The sequence below is a fragment of the Bos taurus genome, chromosome 18 (genome assembly GCF_002263795.3).
Source record: "Bos taurus isolate L1 Dominette 01449 registration number 42190680 breed Hereford chromosome 18, ARS-UCD2.0, whole genome shotgun sequence".
NCBI classification, from domain to species: domain Eukaryota; kingdom Metazoa; phylum Chordata; class Mammalia; order Artiodactyla; family Bovidae; genus Bos; species Bos taurus.
In genome coordinates, this window is record NC_037345.1 from 65,783,275 (window position 1) to 65,797,360 (window position 14,086).

The window sequence follows — 14,086 nt, forward strand, 5'->3', positions numbered from 1 at the left end:
CGAATGAGGCTCCTGCCGCACGACCCATCCCGTCGCTGAGGCGGCGTGCCGCCGTCTTCTGGAGCACATTGGGAGTAGTCCGGCGGCCCAGTTGGGCCCGCGCTAGTGGTGGGCAGGCTCAGCCCATGGCCTCCTCTTGGCTACCCCGGCCCGATCCTCACCCCAGAAAGTAACCTCCACCTTTTCGGGCCGTGGTTTGGCGTCCCTGCCGACCCCAGCCTCCTCCCGGGTACCCTTGGCGTCCTTGGGCTCCGTGGTCTCAGATCCCAGTCGTGGCTGTGCAGCCGTTCGCTTTTTCTCCCGCTTGCATTCTCTTTCCGCCATTCCAGAAGCCCCCCCTTCAACCCTCTGGTCGTCCTCGCCCCACACTGCCGGCATTGTTGATTTCCTTGAGAGCTGTGTGCTGGAGAGGTGCTGGGGTGAGGCTGAGCGATCGGAAGCTGCAGAAAACCTCAGGGTTGGGGCGGATGAGATTGCAACCATCCTAGTGTTCTCAGGCTTCAGGCATGACTGGTCCTGGGACGCGGAGGCCTCTTCCAAACTCAGTTTTCCTCTTTCTGTTCTCATCCGCTGTACTCTTGGTGATTATTTTTGTACAGGACGTGAGGGTTGATGACCAACCTACAGTTTCCAACCAAAGTCTCAGGGATGGTTTTTATTGGCCAGCCTGGTTCATGTGTCCACCCTCAGGCCAGTTGCTGAGACCCTTCAGCTAAGGTCCCATCTCGGGATAGAGTATTGATTCCCTGGAGAGGTAACAGTCCACAGCTAGACTCGTGTGATCTTTGATCTTGTGGCTTCCCCACCGTGCAGTGGGTAAGACTTGATCATGAAACAAAATGCTAAGCAAAGGGGGCCATAGTGTCTGGACCGAGGAGGAGGGGATGGCCTAAGTGAGGCAGGCAGCTGCGTTGGAGGTGGTGCAGCTAAGCTTGTCACCTTCGTGCTCACTCAAGTGGCGAAAAGGCACAGGTGGTTTGGGTGGTACAGGTGCTTGTGGCCCTTGGTCCTGCCACCTGTTGGTAGGCAGCACAGGGCTTAATACGTGCAAAGGCCCTGAGGGAAGCTGGGGCCAGTGCTGTGGAGGGACCAGGCAGAGGACCGGGCAGAACCTGGTGAGTGGGTTGTGAGGGTGAAAGTGCACCTACAATTGTTAGCCTAGCCTCTGGTCCTGACGCTGGGAAGAAAGGGTCTGTCCAGGGAATGAGGGAGCAGGGGTGGGCAGGGCAGGGAGGCTGAGTGCTGTGGGCCTCCAGGCTAGAGGTGGATGGTTGGAATCAGAGCAGTGCTGATGGGTGGAGACAGTGGATAAATTTGGGAGGCTGGGGTGCTGATGAGAATAACTAGATAGATGTGGCATGGGGCAGCCGGCTGGGCTTGGGAGTGGACAGTATGAACTCGGATACAGACAGTCTGGGGACAGGTTGGCTAGGCACTGTTGTAACTTTCTTAGATGACCAGTGCTTGTGTATTTCTCTCCTGGGTTCTTCTATGGCTCTGGCCAAATGGTCATTCTGTCCAAGCCCTCAGTCTTGATTGCGCAGTAACACTTGGGTCTTGACCTGTAGCCGTGTGACTGGATTGCAGAGGTGTTCCTGGTCAGCTGCAGAAATGACCTTTCATGGGTGGCCCTCACATAGCTGTTCACGTTGACGTCTTCCCAGAGGGCTGTTTTGGGAGGTGGATCCCTGGACTTCTCAAAGATTTGGGTGTGAGGTCCCATCCGGATGTCTCTGTGCTTTTCACGTTTGTTGTAATTTTTCCTGTGTGGAATTTCATGTTTTTATGTAGTTGTATTTGCACAGATTTCATGATGAACACAAAGATGACCAAAGATGAGTTTTCTTTGTTTCAGATTATAAGTCACACAAGTCGTTAAAAAAAAAAAATCCACATTACAGGATTTTATAAAGTTCCTGCGACACTCCAACCTGAGACCACTAGCTACTGGCTACTTGTGTTCATTTGTGTGTCTTCCCTGATCTGATTCTTCAGCCCCTCCCTGTCTTCCTCTTCCCTCTGATTGTACATGTCCCACACCAGGTTACTCAGAACCCTTTGTGACCAGAGAACTGAGTGCTGTCAAAGGGCCCAGGGACACCCCCCCCCCACACCCCCCCGTTCAGTCCTGATCATGCCACACAGGAGTGCCCCTGCCTGGGGGAGTGGCTGACCTTGCCGGATGTAGTAGATGCCAAGAATGGCTCTGGTTGTGGCTGGGGCAAGACTAGCAGGGATGGGGAAGGAGAGGGGTAGAGTTGGGGAGGAGGGGGGCTGAGGCTTGGAGCAGGCCTTCTCTCCCATATTGATAGGAAGCCTCTGGCCCAGGCTGCTTGTCTTTTCCTGATACCAGGGCCCAAGTCTTGTAGGGACTGGGGTGACTCAAAGTGGCAGGTGAAATTGCAGGTGCGCTTCTGGAAGGGCTGTTCCTAGAACCCTTGAGACCTCTAGACCAAGATCAGGCTGACACCAGCCTAGGGTGAGGTTTAAGTCCCAAGCCAGACCCTGCTGCATGAAGATCCCCTTTTTGGAACTGCCTTTCACCCACGGTCTCTGGTACTTCCGCCATTCAGTGGGGGAGTTGGGGGCTGTGTTAAGGCCCCAGCGGTAGGATGGAAGGGGAGGACAGGGCAAAAGCAGCAGTGGCACAGGAAAAGGAGGGAGGGGTCCAGAGGTCCTGCCCTAAAGTCTGCAGAACTCTGACTTGGAGCTGCCAATGTCTGTCCACCTGTATGTCAGCAGGTGGTGTGTCCTGTGACTAGTTACCAAACACACATGATAGAGACCTTCCAGTTGGGGGGTACTTAGGGGTTGTGCCTGGGGCCAGGGAGGGAAGAGAACAGCCTACGACAGCACCTGGAGGGCTGGGGAACTGGCCTGGCCTTGCTGCCAGCTTTGGTTCTCAGACCAGCTGGAGTCTGCGGGAACAGAGGAAAGTCTCCTAAGACTAGATTCCCACTTAAAACCTTACAGCTTTTACAGCTAAGATATGGCCTCCTCGGTTTTATAAACACACAAACTCAGGCTGGCGGTGGCCGAATGGGCACCCATTTGATGCTTTAGCACCCAATTATCTTGGCTGGTTGGCAGGGCTGTGCCCTCCGGGGTCCTCTCCTGGTCGTTGACTTGGCGGGCAGAGTGGTGGGTCGAAAGCAAATAGTACAGGAGCCACGCTGTGAGGGGACGTCCTGCAGACGTGGGCAGGCCCTGCTAGGGGCCACATCTGCCGGGAGCCCTGGGTCTTGCAGGAGCCACGTGGTTACAGAGAAGGTGGTAGACCTGTAGTGAGGGCTGAGAGGGGTCCAGGCAGGTAGGCAGACACTGAGTGGGTGCAGACCCAGACGGAGATAATGTGCATTGTTTATTGAGCACCTACTGGGAGCCGGCCCCTAAGAGAGCTGGCTTGTACCCACGCGATCTCATGCAACCCCATGAGGTAGGTGTTCCACACACACCCCGCCCCCAACTGTGGATAATGGTGGGGCCGCCTGCTCTGGCTACTCTGCACTGTGCACGCGCTGGTGCTGAATGAGCTTGGTGCTCTGGTGGAAGCGGCGGCCGCAGTCCTGGCAGGCGAAGGGCTTCTCGCGCCGGTGGGTGCGCAGGTGCTGTGTGAGCGTGGGCCGCTGGCGGAAGGCCTTGCCGCACTCAGGGCAGGCGTACGGCCGCTCGCCCGTGTGGATGCGCCGGTGCTGCGTGAGGTTGGCGTGCTGCCGGAAGCGCTGGCCACACTCGGGGCAGGCGAAGGGCCGCTCGCCCGTGTGGATGCGCTGGTGCTCGGTGAGCCGGGAGACCTGCGTGAAGCCCAGGCCGCACTCGCGGCAGCGGTAGGGCTTCTCGCCCGTGTGCGTCCGCTGGTGGCGCGTGAGCTTCAGGCGCTGGCTGAAGCGCTGGCCGCACTCGGGGCAGGCGAAGGGCTTCTCGCCCGTGTGCACGCGCAGGTGCTGCGTGAGCGTGGGCCGCTGGCGGAAGGCCTTGCCGCACTCGGCGCAGGTGAAGGGCCGCTCGCCCGTGTGGATACGCCGGTGCTGCGTGAGGTTGGAACGCTGGCGGAAGCTCTGGCCGCACTCGGCGCACCGGAAGGGCCGCTCGCCGCTGTGCACGCGCCGGTGCTGCAGCAGCACCGTTCGGCGGCCGAAGCGCTCCCCGCACTCGGCGCAGCCGAAGCACTTGTCGCCCGTGTGCACCGCCTGGTGCTCCAACAGCACGGCGCGCCGCGCGAAGCTCTGGCGGCACTCGCTGCACGGGAAGGGGCCGGGGGGCTCGGGCGCGCCGGGAGGGGCGGGGGGCGCGGCGCTGGGGCCGGGCGGGTCGCCGTGGATGCGCTGGTGCTGTAGCAGGTTGGAGCGCTGGCGGAAGCTCTGGCCGCACTCGGCGCAGCGGAAGGGCTGCTCGCCTGTGTGCACGCGCCGGTGCTCCTCCAGGCGCCCGCTGCGGACGAAGCCCTGGCCGCAGTCGGCGCACACGAAGGGTCGCTCCTCTGTGTGCGTGAGCTGGTGGCGCAGCAGGTGTGAGCTGCGGCTGAAGCTGCGGCCGCACTCGCCGCACACGAAGGGCCGCTCCCCGGTATGGATCTTCTGGTGCCGCAGCAGGTTGCTGCGCTGGCTGAACACCTTCCCGCACACGTCACAGCGGCCCCCTCGCTCAGCTCCGGCCCCTGTGCCGGGGCGCCCCCGAGCCCGGCTGCGACCCCTGGGGGCACGCCAGCTCGCCGCGCCCAGCCCGTGGCTCAGGCCCTGGCAGGTATCCTCCGTGGGGTCCGGCTCACCTCCCAGGTCGCTGGAGGGCACTAGCGCTTGTGAAAAGCCACCTTCACGGGAGGCTGACTCGAGTCGGCCTGTGAGGCTGGCCTCGCCGAGGTCCCAGGGCAGGTGGACGTGGGCACTCATGATGTCAGGGTCCACAGAGACGTTGTCCATCTGGAGTGTAAACCCTGCATGGCACAAGGGGATCCACTCATTCATGACAGAGAACCCGCTGGTACCCAGAGACTCTCCAGCCCTGGGGAAAGGGTGTGAAATGGAGCGACCTAAAACTGCCCAAGGAGGCAGACAGAAGTCATCTGGGCAGGGGCAGGGGTTCTTTCTGAGCAAGCTTCCGAAGGCGGTAAGGATGGGACAGACAGGTGGAAGACTAAAAACGGGCGATGGGCTTTTCATGTGTGGCTTAAGTTTGCAAAACCGCCTTTCTGGAAGGGCTGTAGTGCAAAAGTGGCCCTTGCACTGGGCAGGTGGGTGATGTTGGTTCCCACAGATGCAGAGAAGTGGGTGGGTTTGAGGGAGGCTGGAAGTGGAGCGAACAGGCGGGAAATGCAGGCACCAGGACTTTTGTCTGCTGTGCCAGGCCTGTGATGACCGCGCGGCTCCTGAGGCACCGCTGAGACCTTGTGCAGCCACTGGAGAGTCTGGCCCCATCTGTAGGGAAATGTGGATGTAGTGCCGTGGCATTTACAGGGCACACGGGGCCCTGGGCCTGCCTGCGATTGGACAGGGCTGGGCGTCTGGCTCAAAGGAGCAGGTTCCAGCCAGGCTGTGAGCACTCCATCCTTAGATGCTGGAGGAGGGAGGAGATATGAGCCCGGCACAGAGGAGGAGGGAGTTACATCAGGGACAGAGAGAGAGAGGAGCAGGGGCTTCAGAGATGACAGAAAATCTTTAAGTTGCCATGGAAAACGCAGATAAATTATACTGCATCAAAGGAAATCATTTGTGCTCAGCAAAAACCCTCAAGAGTCAAAAGATGAATGACAAACTGAGAAACCCTCCAGAGTCAAGGGTCTAATTAACCAAAATAAGAGCAGCAATCAGTGAACAGGAAAGATTGTGGGCAGAAGACTAGAAAAGGAAAGGAAACGTCACTGTTGCTTAAATTCCCTAAAACATGCTTAGTTCCCCCCATAAGAAAACTGCACATTAGGGCCATACTCATCTGCCGTTCCACATCTTACTCCAGAACCCAAGTGTCTGTGTGCATTGCTGGTGAGCACAGATAGAAGCTGGCGTCGCCAAGTACATCAAACGATAAATTTCCCGTAGGCTAATCCAACCATTCCACTTCTAAGTACTTCTCCACCAGTTGTGTTCCTCCCTGTGTGAAATGACTGTTATAGGAGGGTTCTCAGTTCTCACTAAAAAGTAACTCAAGAGTGTTAGTGGGAGCCTGGATGGGTAAACAGGTGTGTCGTGGGGAGCTGTCCAAAGAGGAGGGCGCTTGCTGCTGTGTGTTCAAGTGGGAAGATGCATGAAAAATGTCAGGCGGGGAACAGGGTGACAATTAAGCTTCGACGTGTGTTTTAAAGATGGCAAATGAGTATGCATCCACATTTGTATTTGCTTTCCTGCACACAGAATCTTTCTGTAAGTCCACACAAAAGACCAGTGCTGCTGGCTGTTGGGGTGCAGGACCGTGTGACTCAGGCAGGGGAGGGGTGCTCTGCTGTATAGGCCCTCGGGCCTTCTGAATTTTCTAACATGAATGCTACCTATTCAGAATGTTCTCCTGATGAAAACACTGGCTGCACAGACGTTCCGTGGAGGGCAAAGGGAGCAGCCAGGACACCCTGTGGTGTGGAGCCCACGGTGGCTGAGGGAACCGGTATTTGAAGCGGGGGCTGTGGTTGTCTGTGGGCGACCAGGGCTGCAGAGAAAAGACCCGCCGAGGAGCCGTAGGCAGAGGTGCCAGTGTGGCTGGAGAGAGCAGAGACTGCGCTGTGCTGAGAGAGGCAGGGCACTAGCTGAAAGCTGGGACAGCGGAAGGGGTGGCTGCCAGACCTCCTCTCAGCTTCAGTATGCAGCACTGACAGAGCATAAGAGAAGAACCTTAAAAATACCTGGGGCAGCTCCAAAGCAAGAAAGGACTGTCCAGAGCTTGTGCACTGTGCTTGCAAGTGCTAAGGCTGTAAAGACCAGGTGGCCGAGGCCAGGTTCTGCCGTGAAGCAGGGCGTTGAGGACTTGGCCTGGGTGAGCCCAGTCCACCCACAGACCTTTGGTGTGTGAGCCTGCAGAGGGATCTCCACTGAATGGCTGGGGGCCCAGGTGAGTCTTCCAGTTTAGAGTCATGATGGACTCTGTGGCAGCCTGTCACCCAGGATGATGCTTAGTGTAGGGACAGACGAGGAGGTCCCCGAGCCGTGAAGGGCAGGCTCTTCGCAGTGCAACCAGCGAGAGCACTTGCACCTCAGGAAACCAAGCTAGCTAACAAGTCCAGAAATAACATCAGGTATGTCCAGGTTTTCAAAGGATGGGTCAGCATCCATGAAGAAAGAATGAGTTTGGGCCCTTTATTGATAAAAACAGCAAATGGGGACTTCTGGGTAATAATAGTATCTGTTTAAATTGGTTTCATTGTGAAACAGCAGTAAAAACCACCATAAAGGTTTTGTTTGGTTTTCTTCAAGGTATAAAATCCACAAAGATGAAGAGGAAAGGAAATAAAGCAACCCCTGATATTTCTACTCTGGATGGCAGACCGAGCAAATAGTAACTGTGCAGCAGTGGGGAAAATGGAAAGAAATCAACCTGTTTGATCTCAAAGGCTGGAAAAGTTCAGGGTTCGGAAGGACCAGGTCCCTCTGGCCATGCAGGTAAAGGTGCAGGGACACCAGGCGGGCGGGGGAAGCTGACTCAAGCTGAAGCTGGGCTACCTCAGGGAACAGCACTGGGCCCTCTCTGCACACAATTCTGAGGAAATGGAGGATGCGGGTGGGCACTGCAGTGGCTCTGATTTCTGGATCTCTTCTCCCATCCTGGCAAAAGGCTGGGTTGAGGGTGTGTACCAACACTGAGGAAGTCGAGGGGTAAGTGAAGCCACGCAGGGGACTGAGATGCCAACCTGTCTCCCAGCCAGGATGCAGGCAAGAGGCTAGACATGCCTTCTTAGGACACTCAGAGCGAAGAACTGAAGACCCTCACAGCAAGGGCGCCTGCTTCCACACAGCCCAGCCAGGGTGCCCTATGACTTCTTCAGTGGCATCCATGGTTGCTCCACCCACCCACTCACATCTCCCAAGAAGTGGGTCTCTGTGGGGAGCAAACTCTTCATCTCTCCCAGCCGCCCTCTCTCACCTGCCAGAGACATCAGAGAGCACACTGGGAGAAAGCTTGAAGACAAGTCATCATTTGTTGGGCTCCAAAATCACCGTGGATGGTGACTGCAGCTGTGAAATTAACAGACACTTGCTCCTTGGAAGGAAAGTTATGACCAACCTAGGCAGCGTATTAAAAAGCAGAGATACCACTTTGCTGACAAAGGTCCATATAGTCAAAGCTATGGTTTTTCCAGTAGTCATGTATGGATGTGAGAGTTGGAATGTAAAGAAGGCTGAGCACTGAACAATTGATGCTTTTGAACTGTGGTGTTGGAGAAGACTCTTGGCGAGTCCCTGGGACTGCAAGGAGATCAAACCAGTCCATCCTAAAGGAAATCGGTCCTGAATATTCATTGGAAGGACTGATGCTGAAACTGAAGTTCCAATACTTTGGCCACCTGATGTGAAGAACTGACTCACTGGAAAAGACCCCCATGCTGGGAAAGACTGAAGGTGGGAGGAGAAGGGGAGGACAGAGGATGAGATGGTTGGATGGCATCACTGACTGAATGGACATGAATTTGTGAAAACTCCTGGAGATAGTGAAGGACAGGAAAGCCTGGGGTGCTGCAGTCCATGGGGTTGAGAAGAGTCAGACACAACTTAGCGATTGAACAACAACAAATTATTATCCTCAGAGAAATAAGGAAAGATGTTACAACTGTAAGAACAGAAAGTGGCTTAAATAAGTATTCAGGGAAAGAAGACACTGGTGGGAACTGAAACTGTACTAGCAGATGTGAAAATCTCAAAAGGAGAATCTGGAGGATATATGAAGAAATTTTCTGGAAGATAGAGCAGAAAGAAAGGGATGGGAAGTTGCAGAGAACAGAACACTGGAGCATTTGCCCTAGAGTCCAGTAACCGAGTAACGGGCATTCTAGAAAGAGAATAGAACAATGCAGGGGAAGGAACTCAAAGAAACAATTCAGGCCAGCTTCCCACAATTGAGAAATTGAATTTAAAGTTAAAGAGGCTCACCAACAGTGATGATAAAAAATGTTTTGACCCAGTTTTACAGCAGTTAAGAAAAAAATGTTTGGAGACTGAGTCAATAAAAAGAACTCTTCACTCAGCCAAAATTCAGTGTAACGGGGAGTGTTAGACGAATGTGTTGTAGATATGTAACACCTCTCAGAACTTTTCCTCCCGCTCCAGAGTTCACAGGAATGTCCCCCAGAACATGGGAGTAAACCCAGAAGTGGAGGGGCCCAGGGAATGGTGATGAAGATGAGATGGGGCCTGGACGATGGTGGGCCATTGCAGGCATGTGACCGAGGTGGACCGCACAAGGCGTCTGGCTTGAGAACCTGGGCGGTTGGGTGGGACACTGCACTGTCCCGCCCAGTCCCCACCTGTGTGAAGGTGTGAAGGTCCCTCCTGTCTGTCCACCCTGCTGACCTGCTGTCCAGTTTGTGGGACTAAGGCCTGGAAGCTGGGGGCCATGGAGGATGGCTGGGAGAGGAGGTGAGGAACGTGAGTCCTGCTCTCAGGAGGGTTTACGGGGCTGGGAGGTTAATGGAGGGCTTGGCTTTGAAGGGCAGATGTTGAAGCAGGCTGAACACTGCAGGGGCCGCCCAGGCAATGCGGGCGCGTAGGTGGCGCTGGAGGAAAGGGGGCCCTGTGTTACTCACCTGGGGAGAAGATGCCCCCAGCTTCCTCCTGCCACAGGGCCCCACGGTGCTGCCTCCAGGAGGAAACCTCAGGCCCAGGCTCACTATGCGGGGAGGCCTGGTCCAGCACCACGACACAGTCCTGAAACCACAGCGGTCACTGCTGGTCTGTGTGACCAGGCCCAGCCAGGAGGGACCCACCCAGCCCCACCTTCTGAGGCTCCCAGAGCAGGGACTCACCCGGGCCTGGTCGGGGAGCAGAGTGAAAGGGGTCCCCTGCAGGCTGCTTAGAGGCCGAGGATGCAGTGGCTCTGGAGAAGGAGGGTGGGATCAGGAAGCTCCAGGGCACTCCACCCCGCCGCCCTCCTCAGTGCTGTGCCTGGTGCTGGGATCCGGTGGGGTGGGACCTGGAGCTGGCGTGGCAGGGGGCTCTCGGGGTCACACAGGAACGCGGTGTGGGGGCGTCTGGCACCTGCCTGGGAGGTGGAGGAGAGAAGGGCACCCCCCAGCACTTAGGGCCCCCCCCCACGCAACGGTCTGCTGTCTGGTCTGCAGCAGTTGGCTAATGCCCCCACTGTTGCAGATGTCCTCGGGGAGAGGACTCCTGTCTCCTACACATGGAAACCCCAGGAGCCAGCACCATGCTGACTGAGGACATGGAAGGAACCACAGCTGTGGCAGGCTTGGCCCACAGGGGAGAATGGCCACCACTGGCTGGGCGGGATGTGGGGGCCGCTGAAACAGAGGCACACCGCCTGCCCTTACCTGGCTCCTCGGTAACCTCGGACTCTTCTTTCACCCGCAGGCCCAGTGTTGACTGCTCCGTAGCCCCAGGGAGCATCTCCAGCCCAGGTTCTGGAGTCTCAGGTATGGGCTGAGGGAGGGCCTGGAAGTCGGGGGGCTCCGTCCTCTCCGAGAGCACCTCCTGACCTTGCACCTGGACTGTGACCTGGGTAGGTGCCCCCCATCAGGAGCTCAGGAAGGGAGCTCCCTGGCCTCCACCCTCTCGGGATCCCAGGGGTCCTGACTCGGCCTCTGAGGACCCACGGTCCCCAGGGACTGACAAGGAGGGCAGGGACGCCCTACAGTTGCTCTCCTCTGCCGACACCGCCCCCCCCCCCCCCCCCCACCATGAGTCCTGACTCCAGCTGATGGAGGGCTAGAGTCGGAACCGCGGCTGCCCTGGCACAGGCTCTGCTATAGGTGACCCCTTCCAGACCGTGGGGGACTAGCGTCCTGCTGAGCAGGGCGCCCCCAGGATGAGGCAGAGACCCCAGGCCTCTGGCTGACTCACCCATCTGCGGGGCCCTCCTGGCTCTCGGCGGAAGCCCTCCACCAGGGCCGCGGCCTCCTCAGGGCTGCCTGGCTGTTGTCCCCGCACGCGGGCCTGGATCTCGGGGGGCAGCACGCCCAGGAACTGCTCCAGCACCAGCAGCTCCAGCATCTGCTCCTTGGAGTGCGCCTCGGGCCGCAGCCACTGGCGGCAGAGCTCCCGGAGCTGGGCCAGCGCCTGGCCAGGCCCCGCGGCCTCCTCATAGCGGAAGCGCCGGAACTGTTGCCTTGCCGCCTCTGGGCCCAGATCCCAGGCAGCGGGTTCGTCCTCCTCAGAGTCCTCCAGCTTCACCGTGACGGGCCCCTCATCTTCTAGGGATGCGCGGCCCGGGGAGCCCAAAGCCGCCGGCCTCATCGGAAAGACCAGGCTTGGGGCTCTTGAGGTCAGTGTCCACCCCTAGGGAGGAGCGCACGGAGGCCGCTGCGATGGGGACAGTGGCGTGCCGCTCAGGCCAGAGGCTGGCGCGTGGGGCCGGCCAGCCCTCGCTGAACCCCTCTAGCTGGGCGTGTGCAGTCTCTGGTAACCCCCTGTTCCGGGGCTGGTTCTCAGGCCCAGAAGGCACCTCCTCTGCCCGCTAAATCCCACCCGTCTACACGCATCGCCTGAGCCCTGCCCTCAGCCCTCTGCCGGCAAGAGAGGAACCTACACCTACGACCCCCGCCGCCGGGCGTCCGCACCACCGCCACCTCGCCCCAGCCAGCGCCGGCCCATCACTGCCATCCACTCTCCTGCGTAAACCGTTTCTCCGACTGTTGCCCCCAGCGTGGTTTCACAGGGCAGCCCCCGTCCAGCGGCCCCAGCCCACACCTGTGCGAGGCCCACTGTAGGGCACAGCACTCTGACGCCATCCTCCCCCTATCCAGCCCCCTTTTATGAGCCCCATTATCTCCTCGACCTCCTGACTCAGGTGGGGCTAGCGGGTGATGGCGTTTCAGAGAGGGGTGTCAGGGGCCCGAGACCGCTGGCCTCGGAGCCTGCGAGGAGAGCCGGAGATCCCGACCCAGCCTATTTGCCACGTAATCCTGCCATGTCGCTGTGCCACTGTGAATCTCCGCTCCCCCGTATGCAAACGGGGGCGACCCCGCTCCACTCGCGTTGCTCCTGCAGCTGGAGGTACGGTGCGAGCTTTGGGAAGAAACCGGCGTTTATTACGTTCGATTTCGAGGCCGCCTGATCCCGTGAGTCTGACCTTGGCTCCTCAAGGCTCCAAGTCGGCCTGAAACCCCAGGGGAAGGCTGGGCCTCCGCGACTCTGCCGAGCTTCCCGAACTACATCGAATAGCAGCCCGGGCGGGCGGCGCTTGCCTCAAGGAGCCGGGGCAGATCCCGGTGCCGCCATGGAAACGGGGCGGGGACTCCAGGCTCTATCGCCGTGGCAACCCGCGGTGATTGCTGCTCGGCGCGCGACAACCCCGGGCCCGTCCGCAGGGAGCGCCAGGCCCCTGCCCCGTGCCCCGCGCCCCGCAGGGCTGCCGTCCGGGTCCCTGTCCAAACCTTCCCGGCCCAGGGGCCCCCGCCTTCACCTTGGCGCTCAGCTGGCCGCACCGGGCTCCCGAGCTTGCGCACTCGCCGACCTCCCCTCCGGGCCAGACTATAGCTCCCAGAGTGCTCCGCGCAGCAGCGCGAGCGCCGCCTCGCGCCCCCGCCCCCCTCCTGTTTTCACCCTCGCCTCAGTTTCTACCCTCCTCCCGCTGTGGTGCCGGGCAGTGTTTTTCCGGACGGTTGGGCCACTCTCGGGGCCCTGTCTCCCCGCTCTCCCAGCCTCACTTCCAGGCGTCCCGGCACCCGTCGACGCGAGCAAGCTTCTCGGGGAAATGCGCCCAGCACCGCCTTCCGGGCAGCGCATGCTCCCCAGCAAGCTTACCGAATTCTCTACGGGGCTTCCGGGAGTTAGGGCTCTGCACCAATCACGGCCCTCGCTAGGACGCCCTCAGCCCCCGTCTCCATGGAGACTCCCTGCCGAGACTGGGTCACCCCTTCCTCCGCCCTGGGGACCGCAAACGAGCCTGCCATTTTTGCTTCCCCCTCCCCCCATCCCCCCATCCCCCCTACAGAGAGCAGGGGCCTCGGGCCCGAGCGGTGTGGTCGGTTGTCCTTCCGCGCGCGTGCGCGGCCCCTTGACGCTCTTTTGTTGTCATCGGCGGTAGGCGGGCCCCAGGCGTCTCCACGGTAACCGGTGGGCTGAGCAGGTGGTTTCTAGGGCAATCCCGTGTACCGGCTGGTGTCTGAGAGGATGGGAGAGGTGGGGTGAGGGTAGAGATGTCGAGCGAGCGAGATAGCGAGGAGAGAGTGAAAGTAAGTGAACACATAGTGACAGAGACACAGGCAGGACAGACAGCGGAGAGGGCTTCCTATTCTCAGACACCTAGATCAGAGAGTCAGGGCTGGTCAGACGTGTGTCAGAACAGTTAACAAGCGGTAGAGAAATCAGGGCCGGGATGGTGAGGGAAAGGAGAGATAAAGGGAGAATCGATTTACAGCGAGACGTGCAGATCGCGAGATTCAAGGGACAGACGAGGATCAGGAGTACAGAAGGAAGAGGAAAGATGTGGACAGAAATTGGAGATAGAGTGAAATGGGTCGAGAGTTTTCAAGGGCTCAGAGAAGGATGACAGCAAGAAGAGAGACAGACGGAGCAGGAGGGACACTTGTTAAGGAAACTTACCCAAAACTTGCCGATAAGAGAAAAAAGATGGCTCGAAGTCCTAGCACCGTCTCTAGTAAGACTGCTTCAGGTTGTCTGATTCCCTAAGCGAAGCAACTCTTTTGATCAGAGTTCAGATACTGTGACGTTAGATGCTAACTTGTAAAAGGTTGATAGGTTTTAAATGCTTTCTGACCAGGAGAGAAGGGTACCCCAAGTTTTTTTTTTTTTTTTTTAACCACCCTGTAGGACACTAAGATGCCTGCCCACTCCTGTGTGGTACACCGACAATCCGACTTTGCGCTATTATTTCAGTGTTTGATTGTTCTTTCACCTTCTCTGTTGTTTCTTCTCTCTCACCTTCCCAGAACCACCTGTGTCATCCTGCTAGTTCCTACCGGCGGTAAATA

At 58.3% G+C, this 14,086-nt stretch overlaps 1 protein-coding gene across 2 annotated transcripts; it reads right to left on the reverse strand.

The window, feature by feature from the left end:
* Positions 1-3,340: 3,340 nt before the first annotated feature.
* Positions 3,341-12,812, reverse strand: MZF1 (myeloid zinc finger 1). Of its 2 annotated transcripts, NM_001206304.3 has the most exons (6): positions 12,714-12,812; positions 10,995-11,429; positions 10,466-10,649; positions 9,941-10,011; positions 9,722-9,842; positions 3,341-4,933 (listed from the first exon to the last, which is right to left on the reverse strand). In NM_001206304.3, exons 2-6 carry the CDS (start codon positions 11,385-11,387, stop codon positions 3,498-3,500), a joined length of 2,205 nt encoding a protein of 734 aa, NP_001193233.3. In that variant the 5' UTR covers positions 11,388-11,429; positions 12,714-12,812; the 3' UTR covers positions 3,341-3,497. The 2 variants fall into 2 exon arrangements, with proteins under 2 accessions (NP_001193233.3, XP_005219844.2); XM_005219787.5 differs by lacking the exon at positions 12,714-12,812 and having other exon boundaries at positions 3,349-4,933; positions 10,995-12,627.
* Positions 12,813-14,086: the final 1,274 nt, after the last annotated feature.

What these genes read in the sequence shown, in the direction of transcription:
- MZF1 (NM_001206304.3), bottom strand. Translation starts at nt 11,387, where the DNA reads ATGAGGCCGGCGGCTTTGGGCTCCCCGGGCCGCGCATCCCTAGAAGAT. An exon ending in CAGGAGGGCCCCGCAGATGG is followed by an intron (nt 10,650 to 10,994) that starts GTGAGTCAGCCA and finishes GCACCTACCCAG; the next exon opens with GTCACAGTCCAGGTGCAAGG. An exon ending in TGGGGGCATCTTCTCCCCAG is followed by an intron (nt 4,934 to 9,721) that starts GTGAGTAACACA and finishes TGTGCCATGCAG; the next exon opens with GGTTTACACTCCAGATGGAC.